This window comes from Carettochelys insculpta, chromosome 2, assembly GCF_033958435.1.
Source record: "Carettochelys insculpta isolate YL-2023 chromosome 2, ASM3395843v1, whole genome shotgun sequence".
NCBI lineage: Eukaryota > Metazoa > Chordata > Testudines > Carettochelyidae > Carettochelys > Carettochelys insculpta.
The window spans coordinates 152350750-152368938 of NC_134138.1; the positions used below are offsets into that span (position 1 = coordinate 152350750).

Consider the following 18189-nt stretch of genomic DNA (forward strand, 5'->3'; position numbering starts at 1 on the left):
CTCTCCAGCCCTTGCGGGGCTCTGTGGTCACCGTGGGCAGCAGCCCTTAGCCCAGGGCTTCTGGCTGCTGCTGCTGCAGCTGGGGGTCCGTGCTGCATATACAGGGTCTGCAACTAGTTGTTGGCTCTGTGTATCTTGCACTGTTTAATGAAAGTGTGTCTGGGAGGGGCCCTTTAAGGGAGCGACTTGCTGTTGAGTCCGCCCCGTGACCCTGTCTGCAGCTGTGCCTGGCTCCCTTATTTCGATGTGTGCTACTTTGCCGTGTAGACGTTCCCTCGCTGTGCCTATTTCGATGTTGGGCTGAGCAACGTCGAAGTTGAACATCGACGTTGCCAGCCCTGGAGGACGTGTAGACGTTATTCATCGAAATAGCCTATTTCGATGTCGCAACATCGAAATAAGCTGTTTCGAAGTTGGGTGCACGTGTAGACGTAGCCATGTAGTGTTACTTTATATTTCTCAAGAGGTATATTAGGCTGTTGTTTCAGTGGGGAGAATGGATGAGTCTGTGTGAATACAGATGGTGCATCTATAATACAAGACACATAAGCAGCTCAGGCTTTTTCCTGTTCAAAGGGCAATGTCATAACTGTTTGTATAGCACATGCTCTCAAGGTATGGAAACTTGTTCTGAATTAAATTTCGGCCAGCATTTTCTGCATTGGGTCCACATACTGCCGACCACTGAACGTAGTCCCTGTGACTTCATCAAAGGCTATTGCTTCCTATACACCAAGCAAACAAATCAAAAACATATTATTCATATGAACACATTTAATGTGGGTCTGTATGAAAATCATGTCAAAACACTGGAGACCCTGAAAACTGTAGAAAGAAATGTAATGTAATGACAGATGATATTTCCCCTGAGAGAAAAGAGCAGATATGGAAACCCACCAGCAGCATTTTCAGCTTGGGGAGCTGTAGCAGCCAACTCAAACTCAGTGATTCTACCCCAGAAAACAGGCACCAGAAGTTTCTGACTCACTGAAGATATCGGGTTCCTGTGAACGCAGGCTAGGACAAAAAGGGCAAAAGAATCATTTCAAGGGGTGAAGTGAGCAAGAGACATGCAAATAGCAGAGAAAAGAAGAGCCATGTGAATGAGCAGGGATAAAGGAAAACAACTAGCAGAAAGACAGGGGTAAGAGGATACTTGGGGTCATAGTGAGAGATAAGGAAAGCCGGGCACCAGGGGAAAAGCAGTCGAATAACCACCACGGTTGGTTAACTGGCACTTCTGGCCGAGGCCAGCTACCGCAGAGCCAGCAGCTAGGCCAGGGCTGGCTGCCATGTTGGTGGCAGGAGGGCCATCTGCCTGGTCGTGGCTGGTTGCTGTGGAGCCGGTGGCCCAGCTGGGGCCAGCTGCAAGGGGGAAGACAGAGTAGGCCCAGCTGGATGGTGGCAGCAGAGGTGGACGCCCTGGCCAAGGCTGGGGGCAGCAGGGCTGGATGCCCAGCCAGGGCCAACAGCAGCCAGTCTGTCCCCCATGCGTGGGGCAGTGTATGGGGGGCCAGTGGCCCTGCTTAACTCTCCAGGAAATTTGTTTATATGGAAACCCATGTTACCCAGGGGGGCCAGATAATCAAGCTTCTGCTGTATTTCTTGGGATAACTGGAGGCCTAGCTAGGGTGACCATATCTCCTTATCCCAAATACTGGATAGGGAGATGTATTGGCTCCACCGAGCCACAGGGAGCCAAGAACCTGGTGTCAGCCACGTCGGTGTGCAATGGAACAGGGCGGCAGCCGGTGCCCTCACAGATAAGGGGCAATTAGACCCCTTTTGAAAATAAATCGGGACACCTTCCTGGAGCCCAAAATACAGGCTGTCCCGCCAGAAATGGGACGGATGGTCACTTCACGCCTCGCTGACCATGAGTGATGTCTTCTGAAAAGTGTAGGTAAGACAGCAGTAAAGGTGTTCTGATGCACCATGAAAAAGTAAGTAGCAGAGAGGGTTTCACGATCTGACACTAAGTGGATTGAGGACATATTATCTGTGTCTATAGAATACAGATTTTTCCAACCCACAGTGTGGGAGAATGAGCAAAACTGACATTTAACAAGGAGTAATTATTTCCTGTTTGTGCAAAATAACAGCATACACACTGTATTATAGTGTGCTATTTTCAATAAACATGTATCAGCAGTATGCTGAATTGATAGATTGTGCTATATCAGTTACAGCTGCCAGAAAATAAATTTGCCCATTCTTTGGAGTGGCACTATATGTGAATGATTGATCTTGAAGAGTGTTATTAATAGTTAAATTATGGAACCTGTTGGCAGCTTGGCTGGAGATCAGCCAGAGAAGCAGTGCAAACATTCTGCCTGCTGTAATTAAATCTCTTATCTTCTGATCATCTGTGAAAGTTACACTTCCTTTCTTTCCCTTCCCTGTCCCATTTAGAATCCATTGGTCATGTCAGATAGCCAAAAGAGTCACCTTTCCGTATGATTCACAGCTGTCCTGCCGGTTTTATTTATAATTCAGTGTGGAAGCAGATGTTAGGGCATTAAGTTGTGCTAAGTTTCCTTCTTCCTTCCCCACTTAAAACATACCTAGCTACTTCAGGATTTTCTCCCCTTCCCCTGCTTTTCTTGGGTGACGTGGATCTGTGTACTAATTAGCTACATAGGTTGAACCTCTAAAATCTGTGACTCTCTGGTCCAGCAATATCCATGGTCTGACACAACCATTAACATTGCTGTAGCAGAGAGCCACCGAGCCCTAAAAGTAGACAGGGGACGGCAGCGTCTGGCCGCAGCTCCCAGGCCTGCTGTGGGCTACCTCTTCCCTATTTGCCGCTGTGGGCCAGGGGTCTCTGGCCCCACTACAGTCCACTGATCTCTGGGTCCAGGGGGACCAGAGAGCTGTGTCCTGCTGCAGGGATGATGAGCAGTGGACCACAGCCAGGGCTGGGTCATGGCAGCTGTGACCAGAGAGCCATGGGCTATCGCTGAAGCTGGAGGCCCATGGCCTGTGCTGGGGCTAGGGAGCTGCAACTTGGGTGGAGAGCTGCAGCCTTTGATGGAGGTGGGGAACCAAGTCCAGGGAGTGGGAGGCCACAGCCAGGCCAGGAAGTTGTGAACCATGGTGAGCTGGGGCTGGGGAGTAGTGGCCTGGGGCAGGACAGGGGCCAAGGCCAGGAAGCAACCTGAAGGGGAGCCTGGGAGTGGAGCTGGAATTCAGCAGGGAATTGATCTCCCCTGGTCTGGCAAAATCCCCTCCTCCAGGACCACTCAAGTCCTAAGGGTGTCGGGCAAGGGAGGTAGAAAATGTATCATTATTATTTGTTTTACTATAGTACCATGGGGCCCTATGCATTGACCAGGATACTAGTGTTCTAGGTGTTCTGCAAACACAGAGCAAAACGTAAGTTTCTTGAGTCTATATCTAATTCTCTATTTGTTCTCTACCAAAGAGTACGTTCATATAGAGACCTAAATTCTTGATATCTATCGCCAATTTCTTGAAAGATTTCAGTAACAATGGAATCTGAAGAAATCTGGAGTTAGGTCTGCTTCTTTTAATTAATCAGTTCCTGGATAAATATTTAATTATAGATACCTTATACAGATAGCTTTTAAACTGAATTTAGGAAGAATTATTCAACACCAGAAAAATAGCTTCATCTTCCTCCATGTAAAGATAGTCGGAACAGACTTTAAGGAGATAGGCCAGGGTCCTAAAAACAAAGTTCTGTGGTTTTCCTTTTTTATTTTACAGCTGTGTTTATTCCCATATATAGACTTAACCACAAGCTATCCTTTGACCTTTATCCTGTATTGCTTCCAACTTCCAATCTAAAGGGGTGTAGCTGAAAACATTCTTGCATATTCTGTTCTGCAGTCAGTGTATTAAAGCAGATGACAGCAGAGTTTTGGAGAAATGGGAAATATTTTCTGTGAGAAGATATTTGAGAGAATGAAGCTCTCATCCCTTTGGAATTTCTGCGGGAATTTTTTCGAAAGGAGCCATTGATATTGGTTGTAATTGCAGGGGGTGGGGCTGTGATGATATTGATGTCCAAAAGCGCCAATTGGACTGAGGCTCCATTGTCCAGGGCAGTGTACAAACACACACCGAAAAAGATTCCTGCTGTAGAGGATTTAGAGCCTAATAGGGAGTGATCCTTTTGAGAATGACTCCAGTGATGGCTCTAAAGTTGAGTTGTTGAAGTTTAGATATCAGTATGTGCTGTACTTATGAAGCAGTTTTGACTCTGTGCCCCCATATTTTTATGGAAATACATTTTTAATGTGAATATTATGGATGTTAACATTTAACCAGTTAACTGGTAAGCTTCACCCTAAACAAATGAGTCTTACCAGCTATGGTAAACCAGAAGGAGCTAAAACAACCCCCTTCCTGCCACAGGCGAGGGGTGTTCCAGGGAGACCAGAGCAGCCCTTGTCCACAGCAGGCCCTGGGGAGGACTGGCGGGGGAGACTTCTCCAGCCCAGGGACTGTTACTGCTCACCCGCAGCACACCCAGGATGGATGCAGATGGGATCTGTTCCAGCTGGGCTGGAGCTCCCCTGCTCATGGCACTCCTGGGCCCCTGCCCATGTTACTTCTCCTCAGCCATCCCCCCCATTTAAGCAGTTAAACCTAACATTTAACCAGTTTACTAATTAAATGGAATTTTTACATCTGTAATGAATATGCATAATTCAGATGTGCTTATGCAGAACAGGTCAAGTAGGTTATTATTCAAGAGCTTGTGATCCCCTGAATGTGTATATTCTATTTGTGCATGCATCATTCATGTATGTGAAGTTAGAAGTACGAAGTGTGGACCTGCTGATTATCCTAGAATTTGTATCAAAACAAAAAGCAGTCAAGTAGCACTTTAAGGACTAGCAAAATAGTTTATTAGGTGAGCTTTTGTGGGACAGACCCACTTGTTCAGACCATAGCCAGACCAGAACAGACCAAAGAAGTGGGTCTGTCCCACGAAAGCTCACCTAATAAACTATTTTGCTAGTCTTTAAAGTGCTACTTGACTGCTTTTTGTTTTGATAGTGTTTAGACTAGCACAGCTCCCTCTCTGTTACTAGAATTTGTAGTGAGAGCCATTAGTGGTACTTAGGGCTTAATGGCACAGTGCTTAAAATAATGTTCTGTAAATGGCTTTGTTTTTTCTGGAAACTCAAACTTGGTTGGTCCTTCAAAAAACATGTGAACATACACCTGGTGTTGGAATTCATCTTGAGTCTGGTATTTTTCCATGGATATGAAGAGAGAAAACAAAGGGTTTCAGCCCTGTAGAAATTCTATTATAGGAATGGGAAGTAATCAACATCCTCTTCAACTGGCCTTTGAAACTGCCTTCCCAAATGAAGAGGATAGAGAAAAGTCTGTTAGAACTAGGCTGGGGAGACGGGGTGAGGAGGAGGGGAGGGGGAAATGCTGGTTTCTGAAGAATTGCATCTCAGGTAAGCACTAAGGTGAGAAATACATTTTGCAACAGCTTCTTTTAGTGTCTTAAGCTTAATTGCTGTGTTTTGTTTATTTTGTCTTAGTAACTTTGATCTGTCTCTTTTCATGTGCAATCATGTAAATCCCCATTTTTACACTTAAGCTGCGTCTACACGTGCACGCTACTTCGAAGTAGCGGCACCAACTTCGAAATAGCGCCCGTCGCTTCTACACGCGTCGGGCGCTATTTCGAAGTTAACTTCGACGTTAGGCGGCGAGACGTCGAAGTCGCTAACCTCATGAGGAGATAGGAACAGCGCCCTACTTCGACGTTCAACGTCGAAGTAGGGACCGTGTAGACGATCCGCGTCCCGCAACGTCGAAATTGCTGGGTCCTCCATGGCGGCCATCAGCTGGGGGGTTGAGAGATGCTCTCTCTCCAGCCCCTGCGGGGCTCTATGGTCACCGTGGGCAGCAGCCCTTAGCCCAGGGCTTCTGACTGCTTCTGCGGCAGCTGGGGATCTATGCTGCAGGCACAGGGTCTGCAACCAGTTGTCAGCTCTGTGTATCTTGTGTTGTTTAGTGCAACTGTGTCTGGGAGGGGCCCTTTAAGGGAGCGGCTTGCTGTTGAGTCCGCCCTGTGACCCTGTCTGCAGCTGTGCCTGGCATCCCTATTTCGATGTGTGCTACTTTGGCGTGTAGACGTTCCCTCGCTGCGCCTATTTCGATGTTGGGCTGAGCAACGTCGAAGTTGAACATTGACGTTGCTGGCCCTGGAGGACGTGTAGACGTTATTCATCGAAATAGACTATTTCGATGTTGGCTGCACGTGTAGACGTAGCCTTAATGAACAAAAGTGGTTTTATTATCAAGCCCAATATAAATAGTTGTTACTAAGGTGTTGGAAGAATAACCACTGTGCATATCCCTCTTTCATTGATACAACATCTGAGCAAACATCTTTATGAGCTTTCTCTGTGTAAAACTTTTATGTACAATAAGATGGCTGTATTTGGGATTTTGGTCCTTTTTTGAGGGTTGTATTTCAGGGTGGTGGTGAGTCTCTGTAGCTCAGCCCTCCCAGAATTGAGATGGTTTAGCATCTGTATAGGTGTGCTGGGGGCTCTGTGCCCTGGATGTGGGAGACCAGAGCTCCTGGCCCAGCAGGATAGGGTGATGGGGTTCTCCCAGAGGCCCAGTAGGTAGACCCAGTGGCATGATCAATGGGTGACAATGGGCGACAACCACAAGCACTATTCCTTCTATTTTTATTTTCCATCCATGGGCAGGATAAGTTTGTTATGTGCACCAGGGCCTGGGCAGATATGGACCACCAGTAGAAACACATGCTGCCAACTATGGGTGCTGTGGGTGCTCTGTTACTCAGCTGGGTGGCACCCAAATCTCTCATGAGTGGCCATCCACACCCTCAGCTTACAGGAAACAGTAGGGGATCTCTGTAATACAGCCCATCACAGTTACATCAAGGAGAACCCCTGTTTAGATTTCTCCTGTCTCACCATTAGCCTTGACTTTCTGCTTTTTATCTTTCAGACCAGGAATTTAACTGTAGATGGGAATTTTGGAATGTGGTCTGAATGGAAACCCTGCACCCATAGTGATGGTACCAGTGTTGGGTCTTGCCTCTGTAGAACTCGTGTGTGTGACAGTCCAGCTCCTCGGTGTGGAGGCTGGCAGTGCGAAGGACCAAGTATGGAGACTGCCAACTGCTCCAGGTATGGCAGACATTCACAAGATGTGAACCGATCCTATAGCATTTCTTGTTAAAAAGTATTAAAAATAAAACAATTTGAAGTAGTAGTTTCTTGTCCAGAGCCTTCCTATTCCTTCTTAATTGGTATCCAGAGCAGCCTGGATCATAAGTAGCCTCTTAGACTTTGCTGGGAGGGAGAACTGGCCATGTGGGAAAAACTAGCTCTAAGCTTTGTGAAACAATATAAGCTGACCCCAATTAGCAGTGACAACAGACATGGCGGGAGGGGAATCAGTGCATTTGGTGACACCCACAATTTAAAGCTCTGGCATTCTGGCATTATGGCACAGAGATACTTCACAGGACCAGTAAGCTTTTTTTAAACCTTAGTTATGTCCCTGTGATCAGAAAGAACATATTTCCTCTAATCCATTACTTATGCCAAGCCCGTAGCAAGTACTTAACCTTCAGATCACCTCATGTTTTTTTGTATTAATCGGAGCAGGCATTATCCTTCATGGAATGATACACAGAATGATTCCAGTAGCTATAAGGTGAAATAATGAATGAGCGTAAACAGTTAAGAAAAATCAATGTGGTGCTTACAGCTGACGGTAGAGAAGTGTGAGGAGAGAAAGAGAGGATTAGGAGACTGTGATACTCCTAGGCATCCTTCAATCTGCATAGACTATGGATCGCACCCTTCGTAACTCCATTTAAGATCATCATTTGCAGCGTTGACTGTGACTGTGGAGGACCACACGAGAGTAACAGTCCTTGCTACATCTGCTGCATGCATAGTGGGTGTTTTCCAGGTCCTTGCTGTCCTTTCTATGGGCTCACTTCTCCTCTGTCAGCTGTCTGATCTTCATCTTGCACTTCTGAAGTCCCTAGTGTAGTTCCTGCTTTCAGCTGCAGCAGTCGTCTGCCAGCTCTTCCCAACCATCTGCGTCAATGCCTACCTCCTTGAGGTCCCTCTTACAGACATCTTTATAGCGCAGTTAGGGACATCCAGGAGGTCTTTTGCCAGAGGCTAGCTCATCGTACAGGATGTCTTTTGGGATCCTTCCATCATTCATCCTGTGGAAGTGACAAAGCCAACGGAGCTGACGCTGCCTGAGGAGGGTGTGCATGGTTGGAATTCCAGCTTGCTCGAGGACAGCATTGTTGGGCACTCTGTCCTTCCATGATATCCCAAGAATGCGCCTGAGGCAGCGCAAGTGGAAGACATTCAGCCTCTTTTCCTGGTGGGAGTACAAGCTTCAAGACTCGCTGCCATAGAGGAGAGTGCTGAGGATGCAGGCTCAGTAGACGTGCATTTTGGTGTGAGTGTACAGCTTGTTGTTGTTCCACATGATCTTGCAAAGTCACAGAGTTGTGGCTGCTTTTCTAATCCTCCTGTTTAGCTCAGACTCCAGCGACAGGGTGTCGGTGATGGTGGACCCGAGGTAAGTAAACTCGTGGATGACCTCTAGCATGTAATCGTCAGTGCTGATTGGTGGAGGTTCAGCAACGTCCTGACCAAGTACATTTGTCTTCTCTAGGCTGATGGTAACCCCGAAGTCCTTGAATGCTTTGGAGAACTGATTCAGCAGTTTTTGAAGCTGGCCTTCTATGTGTGTCACTACAGCAGCATCGTCTGCGAACAGCACGTCTCTAATGAGCACTTCCTGCACCTTAGACTTAGCCTTCAGCCTTGCAAGATAAAACAGTTTCCCGTCAGATCTTGTATGCAAAAAGATGCCCTCTGTTGAGGATCCAAAGTCGTGCTTCAGGAGGAGTGGGAAGAAGATCCCGAACAATGTCAGAGCAAGGGCGAATCCTCGTTTGACACCACTCCTGATGCTGAAGGCATCCGATGATGTGCCATCATATTGGATGGTTCCTCTCGTGTCTTCATGGAAAGACTGGCTCATCTTGAGTAGCCATGGAGGACAGCCTATCTTGTGGAGCAATTTAAACAGTCCATCCCTACTGACCAAGTCGAAAGCCTTGGTCAGGTCGATTAAAGCGACACAGAGTGGCTTCCTCTGCTCCCTGCATTTCTCCTGCAGCTGCCTCAGAGAGAAGATCATGTCAATGGAAGATCTCTCGGCGCCGAATCCGCACTAGGATTCAGGATACACCCTCTCAGCGAGCTTCTGGAGTCTGCCGAGGATGACACGAGCAAACAATTTACCAGTGATACTTAGGAGGGAGAGTCCACAGTAATTGTTGCAGTCACTTCTGTCTCCTTTGTTCTTATACAAGGTTACAATGTTGGCATCCCGCATATCCTGTGGAACTTCACCCTCTCTCCATCACAGGCACAACAGCTCATGTAGGTGTTCCAGGAGTGTGTCCGAGGCACACTTGATTACCTCTGGTGGTATACCATCCTTGCCTGGGGCCTTTCCTACTGCAGTGCTGTCAATAGCTTTCTTCAATTCAACCGCGGTTGGTTCCTGGTCCAGCTCGTCCATGACTGGCAGGAGCTCGACGGCATTGAGGGCTGTATCAACCACAATGTTCTCGCATGAGTACAGCTCGGAGTAGTGCTCGACCCATCGCTCCATCTGTTTGGCTTTGTCAGTGATGACTTCACCAGATTTGGATTTCAGAGGTGCCGTCTTGTTCTGGATGTGTCCCATTGTCTTCTTTATGCCCTCGTACATTCCCCTGAGATTACCAGAGTCAGCACAGGTCTAGATACTGCTGCATAGCTTAAGCCAGTAGTTGTGGGCACAGCACCTGACTGTCTGCTGTACTGTTTTTCTGGCTACTCTGAGTGCTTGCTATGTACTCTGACTCGGTGAGTGTTTATGCTCCAAAAGTGCAACCTGCTTCTTTTCGATGACTGAAATCATCTCATCGGAGTTAACTTCAAACCAGTCGTTTGTGTTTCCAGCTCTTCTTCCAAACATTGACAAGGCCGTATTGTAGGTTGTGTCCCTCAGATGCTGCCATCTGGATGTCTCATCAGCACCCCCAGGGCTGCTGTGCAGATTCTCCTCAAGGTTCTCTCTGAACATTTTAGCTTTTTCTGAGTTTGCCATCTTTCTGGCATCAGTGCGGGGCCTTCCAGTTGGTTTGGAATGGTGCAGCTTCTTGGGTCTCAGCTTGAGCTTGGAGCAGACTAGCGAATTATCTGTATTGCAGTCAGCACTATGGTAGCTGCATGTCAGGAGAACATTTTTGAGGTTGTCACATCTGGTGATGACCAAGTCTAATTGGTGCCAGTGTTTGAGCGTGGGTGTCTCCATGACACTCTGTGCTGCGGCTTGGTTCGGAAAAATGTGTTTGTGATGCACAGATTGTGGTATGTGCAAAGTTTGAGGAGATGCTGTCCATTGTCATTCATTTTTCCCACACCAAAGTGACTTAGGCAAGAGGGCCATGAGTCACGATCGGCTCCAACTCTTTCATTGAAGTCACCCAAAAGGTATATTTGTTCACAAGCAGGTATTTGCACTATGGCGGCACTGAGCTCATCATAGAACTTGTCTTTTGCTTCTGGTGTGGCATTCAGAGTTGGAGCGTAAGCGCTGATCAGGTGGACGGGACCAGCACGGGTTTGCAGTTTGACCTGAAGGAGTCTTTCTGATCCGCCCGTGACTAGTTCCACCATTGCAAAAGGGTGTTTCTGATGGTAAAGCTGACACCGTGCTCCCTGGGTTCCTCTTGGACACTGCCCTGCCAGAAAAAGGTGTAGTCCTTTTCCTTTAGGTATCCCGAAGCTGCGAGTCACATCTCCTGCAAAGCGACAATGTCAGCTTGGAGCCTCTTCAGTTCCTCATTGATGACGGCGGTCTTTCAGGTGTCACTGATGTCCTGAAGATCTTCAGTCAACTCGGTCAACATAGTGCGCACATTCCAACAAGCAAGCTTGAAACTTTGATGATTTCCTTTTCTTAATTTTCTTGTTGGTTTGTCTGGTGCTCATTTCAGTCACTTGTCAGGTTTGGAAACCTTAAGCCTCATGCACCCAGTGAGGCAAGTGAACTGTGGTGAGATAGTACCCAACTGGCTGGGGGCCTCCCAGGTTAAGGCAGGCGGTGACTGTCCAATGAGATGCGATGATCTCTCCCACCATCGGAAGCAACCCCTGGCGCTCGTTCTCTACGCCAGTCGAGCAGGAGCTTATAACCGATATCTGTTGCTTCTCGGGTTGGTTCAACCTTGTTAAGCCATGCTGGAATACCTCTCCAGGCGCGAGCCTGGGCAATTGTTATGGAGACCCTGGGCTGCCCAGACACCAGGCCCCCCCTTCTCGGCTTTACTGATTGTCAAAGTTTGACTCAGACTCACAATTTATCAGACCACTCTGTTTTATTAGCAAAGCCGCTCTGCTAATACATTTAGAAGTGAGCCCCCCGAGTGGGGCTTGTGTCTCTTAATTTATACAGTTTTTTGGAGAACAAGTTACAGAGAAGATACAGACAAAAGAAGAAAAAGATTTTAGTCACCACCCTTTGAGATCCCTGAGACCAGTTACATATCTTCAGTTAGCTGCCACCCTTAACAATCTCCTTTAACAGCTTCCAGTTAACTTAACTAATTGCCCTTCACACCTTCCATTCTGATGCCTGCTTCTTAGACGCGCTGGCTCCATCTTAATTGCTTCTCCATTCAAAGGCTAACTGTCCCTACGTGTGCTCCCTCAGATACTTTGTAACATGTTTTGGCATGTCCCTCTCATATACAATGTATCCAGCATGTCCCCTTATACAACGTTATACTTATACAATGTTATACTTCCACATGATATAGTCCAAAGGAAAGGATAACCTCTACGTTTGGTGCCAGCTCAGCTGCAGGAGTTGCCGAGACAGTACCAGAAGTTGACACAGAACCACCTTAGGACTCCCCTGCATATTGTCTGTCAGGGTTTAGTCCCTTAGCCTTGCTCCTTCCCAGGGTAACCCACAAGGCAGTGGGGCATCTTCCTCCTCCTTCACAGGAGTTGTCGATTTGCAGCACCACACCTCCTGGTCTGCTGTTGAGACTGTGCATTAGAAGGGAGAAGGAACAAGTCCCTCCATAAGGTAGGTGTGTGAGACAGACCAGACCCCCTAACTGTGTTTTGCCTGCGAGCTGACGTAGTTGCCCGGGGGATGGCATCGCTGTAATGCACAAAAGCTGCTAGGAGCCAACAGTGAGAGTTGAGTGGTGGGTGAGGACCAGTGCTTCCGTCCGCCTGAAAAGGTGCAGCTGCTGGAGAGTCAAAGGTACTACCTCTACCCCAGACACCCCATATCTCCCCCTGTGATACTAACAAATGAACAAAAGTTATTAGTTGTCTGTTTTCCCAAAGTATGGATTTGGAGGTCCAGAGTTTAAAGGTATTTAGAGGTGTTTATAGGTGATTAGGTATTGCTGCATTCATTGCTGCAATTTCTCCATGATTGAGGCGCCTTCATCTCATTTTGAAAACAGGATTTTGGCTTCTTAGTGCCTAAATACCTTTTTCAAATGTGTAGGCTCCCAAATCAAATGGGCATCGCAGCACTGAGTGCAGCAATGCTGATCACCTTTGCAAATCTGGTCCTGACAGCTGAGATGGGAACAGAGAAATGCTTGGAGATTCACTGCAGATATTATTATATTCATAGCCTTGCTTGACATTACTTCGTTTAGTTTGCATAATCACTCATACTAATTATTGATTTTCAGAGGTACTCTCTTGGGCATTCAAAGCTCCCACTAGTTTTAATATAAGTGATTATTATGCTGTTGATACCAACACTTACAGTAGTCAACCCCACAATCAGTAGCAGTGAACCATGACTCTTTCAGGCACCATTTTCTGTAGGTCAAATCCAGCGTCCATTGAAACAAAGGAACGCTCATGCTCAAATAACAATGCACCTTTAGTAAAAGGTAAAACTTCACTTTTTTGCTCAGCTGTTGAACGGGGAAGGCGACAGACTTGCCAGGCCCCCTGGACAAAAGTAGCAGGGGGAGGCTCCACGCTTCCCAAAGAGGTGAGGCCTCAGGAGGAGGGGGCAGAGCCAGTCCTCAGCCCTTCCCACAGCGTGCTGCACCACAGCCTCTGGCCCATGCATTCAGCCCTCAGACCCACCTGGAGTGTACCATATGACGCTCCAGCAGCAATTTAACAAGCCCAGCGTTCTGGCTGCCACCTCTGAGGGTGACTGGGACCCCCAGGCCCTTTTTAATCTCTGGGCCTGGGGCAGTTGCCCTCCTAGCGCCCCTCACCCCCCCCACCTCACCATCAATGGCCTCCTGTGGAAATGATCTAGGAAGTGCAGCATTGTTATGCTATTCTTTATTGAACGAGGTAAGCTTTGTTTTTGTTGTTTTTGAATTATTTCCCAATAGTGTAAGGCAATTTCTATTATATTAACTTTAGTATTCCTTTTTAAATGTTTATAATGAAATCTCAATAGCATAACATGTCTGTTTGATTTTTTGTTGAATTTCTTATCTTTACTAGCAATTTTCAGGTGTGAAAAACCCAGTGGGAATGGCTATAATGCACTGATTTCTTTAGACCTGAAAATTTCTTCCAGGCATTTGGCATGATACTGTTCATACTGAAGTCGATAAGAGTTAGCCACTGACTTGAATGGGAACATGACTGTGCCTTTTAGGGATTTACAAATATATAGAATCTGCATTGATTCTGTTAGCTCTGTCAGCACCTTTTAAGGTATTTTTGTGTTATTTGAGGATTTTGTGGAATTGTGAGCTCATGTAATTGTCTTCTCTTGAAATCTTCATAAAATCATAGATTTATAGGAATGGAAGGGACCTCAGAAGGTCATCTAGTCCAGCCCCCTGCTTAAAACAGGGTCAACCCCAACTACGTCATCCCAGCCGTGACTATGTCAAGCTGGGACTTAAAAACCTCTAGGGATAGAGATTCCACCACTGCTGTAGGCAACGCATTCAAGCGCTTCACTACCCTCCTTTTGAAATAGTTTTTCCTAATATCCAACTTACACCTCTCCCTCTGTAACTTCAGACCATTGCTTCTTGTTCTGCCATCTGTCACCATTGAGAACAGTTTCTCTCCATCCTCTTTAGAGCCCACTTTCAGGAAGCTGAAGGATGCTATCAAATCACCCCTCAGTCTTCTCTTCTGCAAACTAAATAAGCCCAAATCTCTCAGCCTCTCCTCATAGGTCATGTTCTCCAGCTACCTAATCATTTGCATTGCTCTCAACTGAATCGTCTCCAATGCATCAACATCCTTTCTATACTGGGGGGCCCAGACCTGGACATAGTACTCCAGAAGTGGCCTCACCAGTGCCAAGTAGAAGGGAATAATAACTTCCCTAGATCTGCTGGAAATGCTTCTCCTAATGCACCCCAATATGCCGTTAGCCTTCTTGAGTACAAGGCCACACTGTTGACTCATATCCAGCCTCTCATCCACTGTAATCCTCAGACCCTTTTCTGCTGCACTGTTACTTAGCCAGTCAGGTCCCAAATTGTAATAGTGATTGGGATTCTTCCATCCCAAGTGCAGGACTCTGCACTTGTTCTTGTTGAACCTCATCAAATTTATTTTGGCCCAATCCTTCAATTTGTCTAGGTCACTTTGGACCCTGTCCCTCCAATATATCTACCTGGTCCCCTACATTAGTGTCATCTGCAATTTGCTGATGGTGCAAGCCATCCCCTCATCCAAGTCATTAATAAAGATGTTGGACAACACCAGCCCCAGAACCACTCCTTGGGGCACTCCACATGAAACCAACCACCAACCAGATATTGAGCCACTGACCACTACCCATTGGGCCCAACCATCAAAGCCAGCTTTCTATCTGTCTTACAGTCCACGTATCCAGTCCATACTTCCTTAACTTATGCGCAGGGATGTTGTGGGAGACTGTATCAAAAGCTTTGCTGAAGTCAAGGTATATCACATCCATTGACTTTCCCAAGTCCACAGAGCCACTTACCTCATCATAGAAGCTAATCAGATTGGTCAGGCACAAGTTGCCCTTGGTGAATTGATGCTCACTACTCTTGATCTCTTTCTCATCTTCCAACTGCTCCAAAATGGATTCCTTGAGAATCTCCACCATGATTTTTCTGGGGACTGAGGTAAGGCTGACTGATTTATCGTTCCCTGGATTGTCCTTCTTTCCTTTTTTAAAGATGGGCTCTACATTTGCCTTTTTCCAATCGTCCAGTACCTCTCCCAATCTCCACGAGTTTTCAAAGATACTAGCCAAAGGTTCTTCAATGACATCTGCCAGCTCCCTCAGTACCCTTGGATGCATTAAATCTGGACCCATGGATTTGTGTGCTTCTAGCTTTTCTAAATAGCTCTTAACCTGTTCTTTCCCCACTTCAGCCTTTCACACATCATCTGTTGCCGGGTTACCTCCCTCATCTAGTAACAGCCCTACACCCTTCCTAATCACCCTTTTATTGTTAATGTGCCTGTAGAAACCCTTCTTGTTGCCCTTCACATTCCTTGCTTCCTGCAGTTCCAATTGTGATTTTACTTTCCTGATTACCCCCTGGCATTCTCCAGCCATATATTTATACTCCTCCTTAGTCATCTGTTCAAGTTTCCACTTCTCATATGCATCCTTTTTGATTTTAAGCTGACCAAGGATTTCCCTTGTAAGCCAAGCTGGTTACCTACCATATTTGCTTTTCTTACAGTTCAGTGGGATGGTTTCTTCCTGTGCCTTCAATAAGGCCTCTTTAAAATACTGCCAGTTCTCCTGAACTCCTTTCCCTGTCATATTAGCTTCCCAGGGGATCCTTCCTATCTGTTCTCTCAGGGAGTCTAAATCTGCTCTTCTGAAATCAAGGGTCTGTATTTTACTGATCACCTTTCTTCTTTTTGTCAGAATCCTGAAATCTACTATCTCTAGATCGCTGCAGCCCAGGTTGTCACCTGGTTCTATTTCTCCTACTATTTCTTCTCTGTTTGTGAGCAGCAGGTCAAGCTCTGCATGGCCCATGATCAATTCCTTCAGCACTTGTACCAGGAAGTTATCCCCAACATTCTCCAAAAAGTTCCTGGTTTGTCTGTGTGCTGCTGTATTGGTCTCCCAATAAATGTCTGGGGGTGGTTAAAGTCTCCCATGAGAGCCAGGGCCTGTGATTTTGAAGCTTCTCTTAGTTGCCTGAAGAAATCCTTGTCTACCTCATCTACCTGATCTGGTGTCCTATAGCAGACACCAAACACAGCATTGCCTCTGTTGCTTCTGCTTCTAAGCTTAACCCAAAGGCTCTCAACTGGCTTTTCTCCCTCCATGTACTGGAGCTCTGAGCAATCATATTGCTCTGTCACATAGATCACAACTCCTCCTCCTTTTCTCCCCTGCCTCTCCTTCCTGAACAGTTTATACTCTTCCATGAGAGTGCTCCAGTTATATGAGTCATCCCACCCAGTCTCTGTTATTCCAATCACCTCATACATCTTTGACTGTACCCAGACCTCTAATTTCTGTTTATTGTTCCCCAGGCTTCTTGTGTTTGTGGACAAACACCTTAGATAATAAGCTGTTGGGCCTGCTTTCTCCTTTCAAATGAGTAGTCCTCTTTGTTGTAACTTCTTCCTTCCCCACTTAACTCAGGGCTTGGGTCACCATCCCCCATCGAACTGAGTTTAAAGCCCTCCTCACTAGGTATGCAAGCTTGCCTGCAAAGATGCTCTTTCCTCTCTCATTAGGTGGATCTCATCACTTCCTAGCAATCCTCGTTCTCAAAACACAATCCCATGGTCGAAGAAAGCAGATCCTTCTTACTGACACCACCTGCACAGCCATGTATTTACTTCCATGATTTGAACATTTCTATCTGGACCCCTTCCTTCAACAGAGGAAGGATGAGAGCACCACTTGCACTTCATATTCCTTGATCTTCCTTCCCAGAGTTACATAATCTGGAGTGATCTGCTCAGGGTTGTTCTTTGATGTGCCATTGGTTCCTACATGGAAAAGGAGGAGGGGGTAATAATCTGTAGGTTCGATGATTTTTGGAAGTCCCTCTGTCACATCCTGGATTCTCGCTCCTGGTAAGCATCAAACTTCCTGAGATTCGAGGTTTGGATGGCAGATGGATGACTCCATCCTTTTTAGGAGGGAGTCCCCGAACACCACCACCTGTCTACTTCTCTTGGGGGTGGTGGTCTTAGAACTGCCATCCCTAAGACTATGCATCCCATGCCTTCCAGCCAATGGGTCTTCTTCTGATCCCTTCTCTGAAAAGTCTCTGCCACAGCATTCTCCACGATGTCATCCGTGCAGAGAGCTTGAAGCAGTTGCTTACCTCTACAGGAATTGGAGATAACTGAATTGGCTTTCTTCTCCTCGAGGTTGTACGCTCACAGTTGTCTTCCTTGGTTTGTACTGCCCTCATTGGTTGTTCAGCCTGCTGTGCCTGCAGTACTAAATGCTGCCTTCTATCAAGGACGTCTTCACCTTCTCTGATGGACCTAAGGATTGATATTTGCAACCTAAGTCCTCTATCCTTTTCTTCCAAGATGGCGACCAGCTTGCACTTGGCACATACGAAATCCCTTCTATCTTCCGGGAGGAAGACAAACATAGCACATGCTGGGCAGGTCACAACAGCTGACTTGTCACTTTCCATTTTTCCCTTTCTTTGTACAATTCCCTCTGAAGATATTAGAGCCACCTTGAAGGGCAGAAGTGAAACAAAACTATAAAAAAAGAAACCACATAATAGTAATATGGACTCCCTTGAAGGTGAACTCCCAGGCAAACTCCTCTTTTAGCAGCCCCCTGTTTGCAGACCCCAGCTGGTCATGCACCCACTGCTTGCTAGCCTCTGGCTTGTGAAGCCTTCTCTCCTTCGGTCCCTCCTACCTCTGGTGAGTCACAGATGGAGTGGCTCACTCTCACACCCACACTAGCTAACTGTCCTGCTTCTGGAACTTAATTTCTTTCTTGTTTTCAATTTTCATCTTTTATTTATTTTGTTTATTTTACAGAAAAGAAAATGTATGCACCTGAGATATTTAATCTTCTCTAAAAGACATGCTATAGATAATATGGCTTCTTTAACCTAACAGTTCTCAAATATTGCACTGCAACTCACTTCTGATAATAAAT

General features: G+C 46.5%; 1 protein-coding gene across 6 annotated transcripts in view; it reads left to right on the top strand.

The window, feature by feature from the left end:
• Nucleotides 1–18189, top strand: part of SEMA5A (semaphorin 5A) — a 596575-nt gene that overhangs the window by 422451 nt on the left and 155935 nt on the right. For all 6 annotated transcript variants that reach the window (XM_074987855.1, XM_074987853.1, XM_074987858.1 and 3 more), the window contains one exon: nucleotides 6982–7163. In XM_074987855.1, the coding sequence (XP_074843956.1) occupies nucleotides 6982–7163 (182 nt within the window). The remainder of the gene's footprint in view (nucleotides 1–6981; nucleotides 7164–18189) is intronic.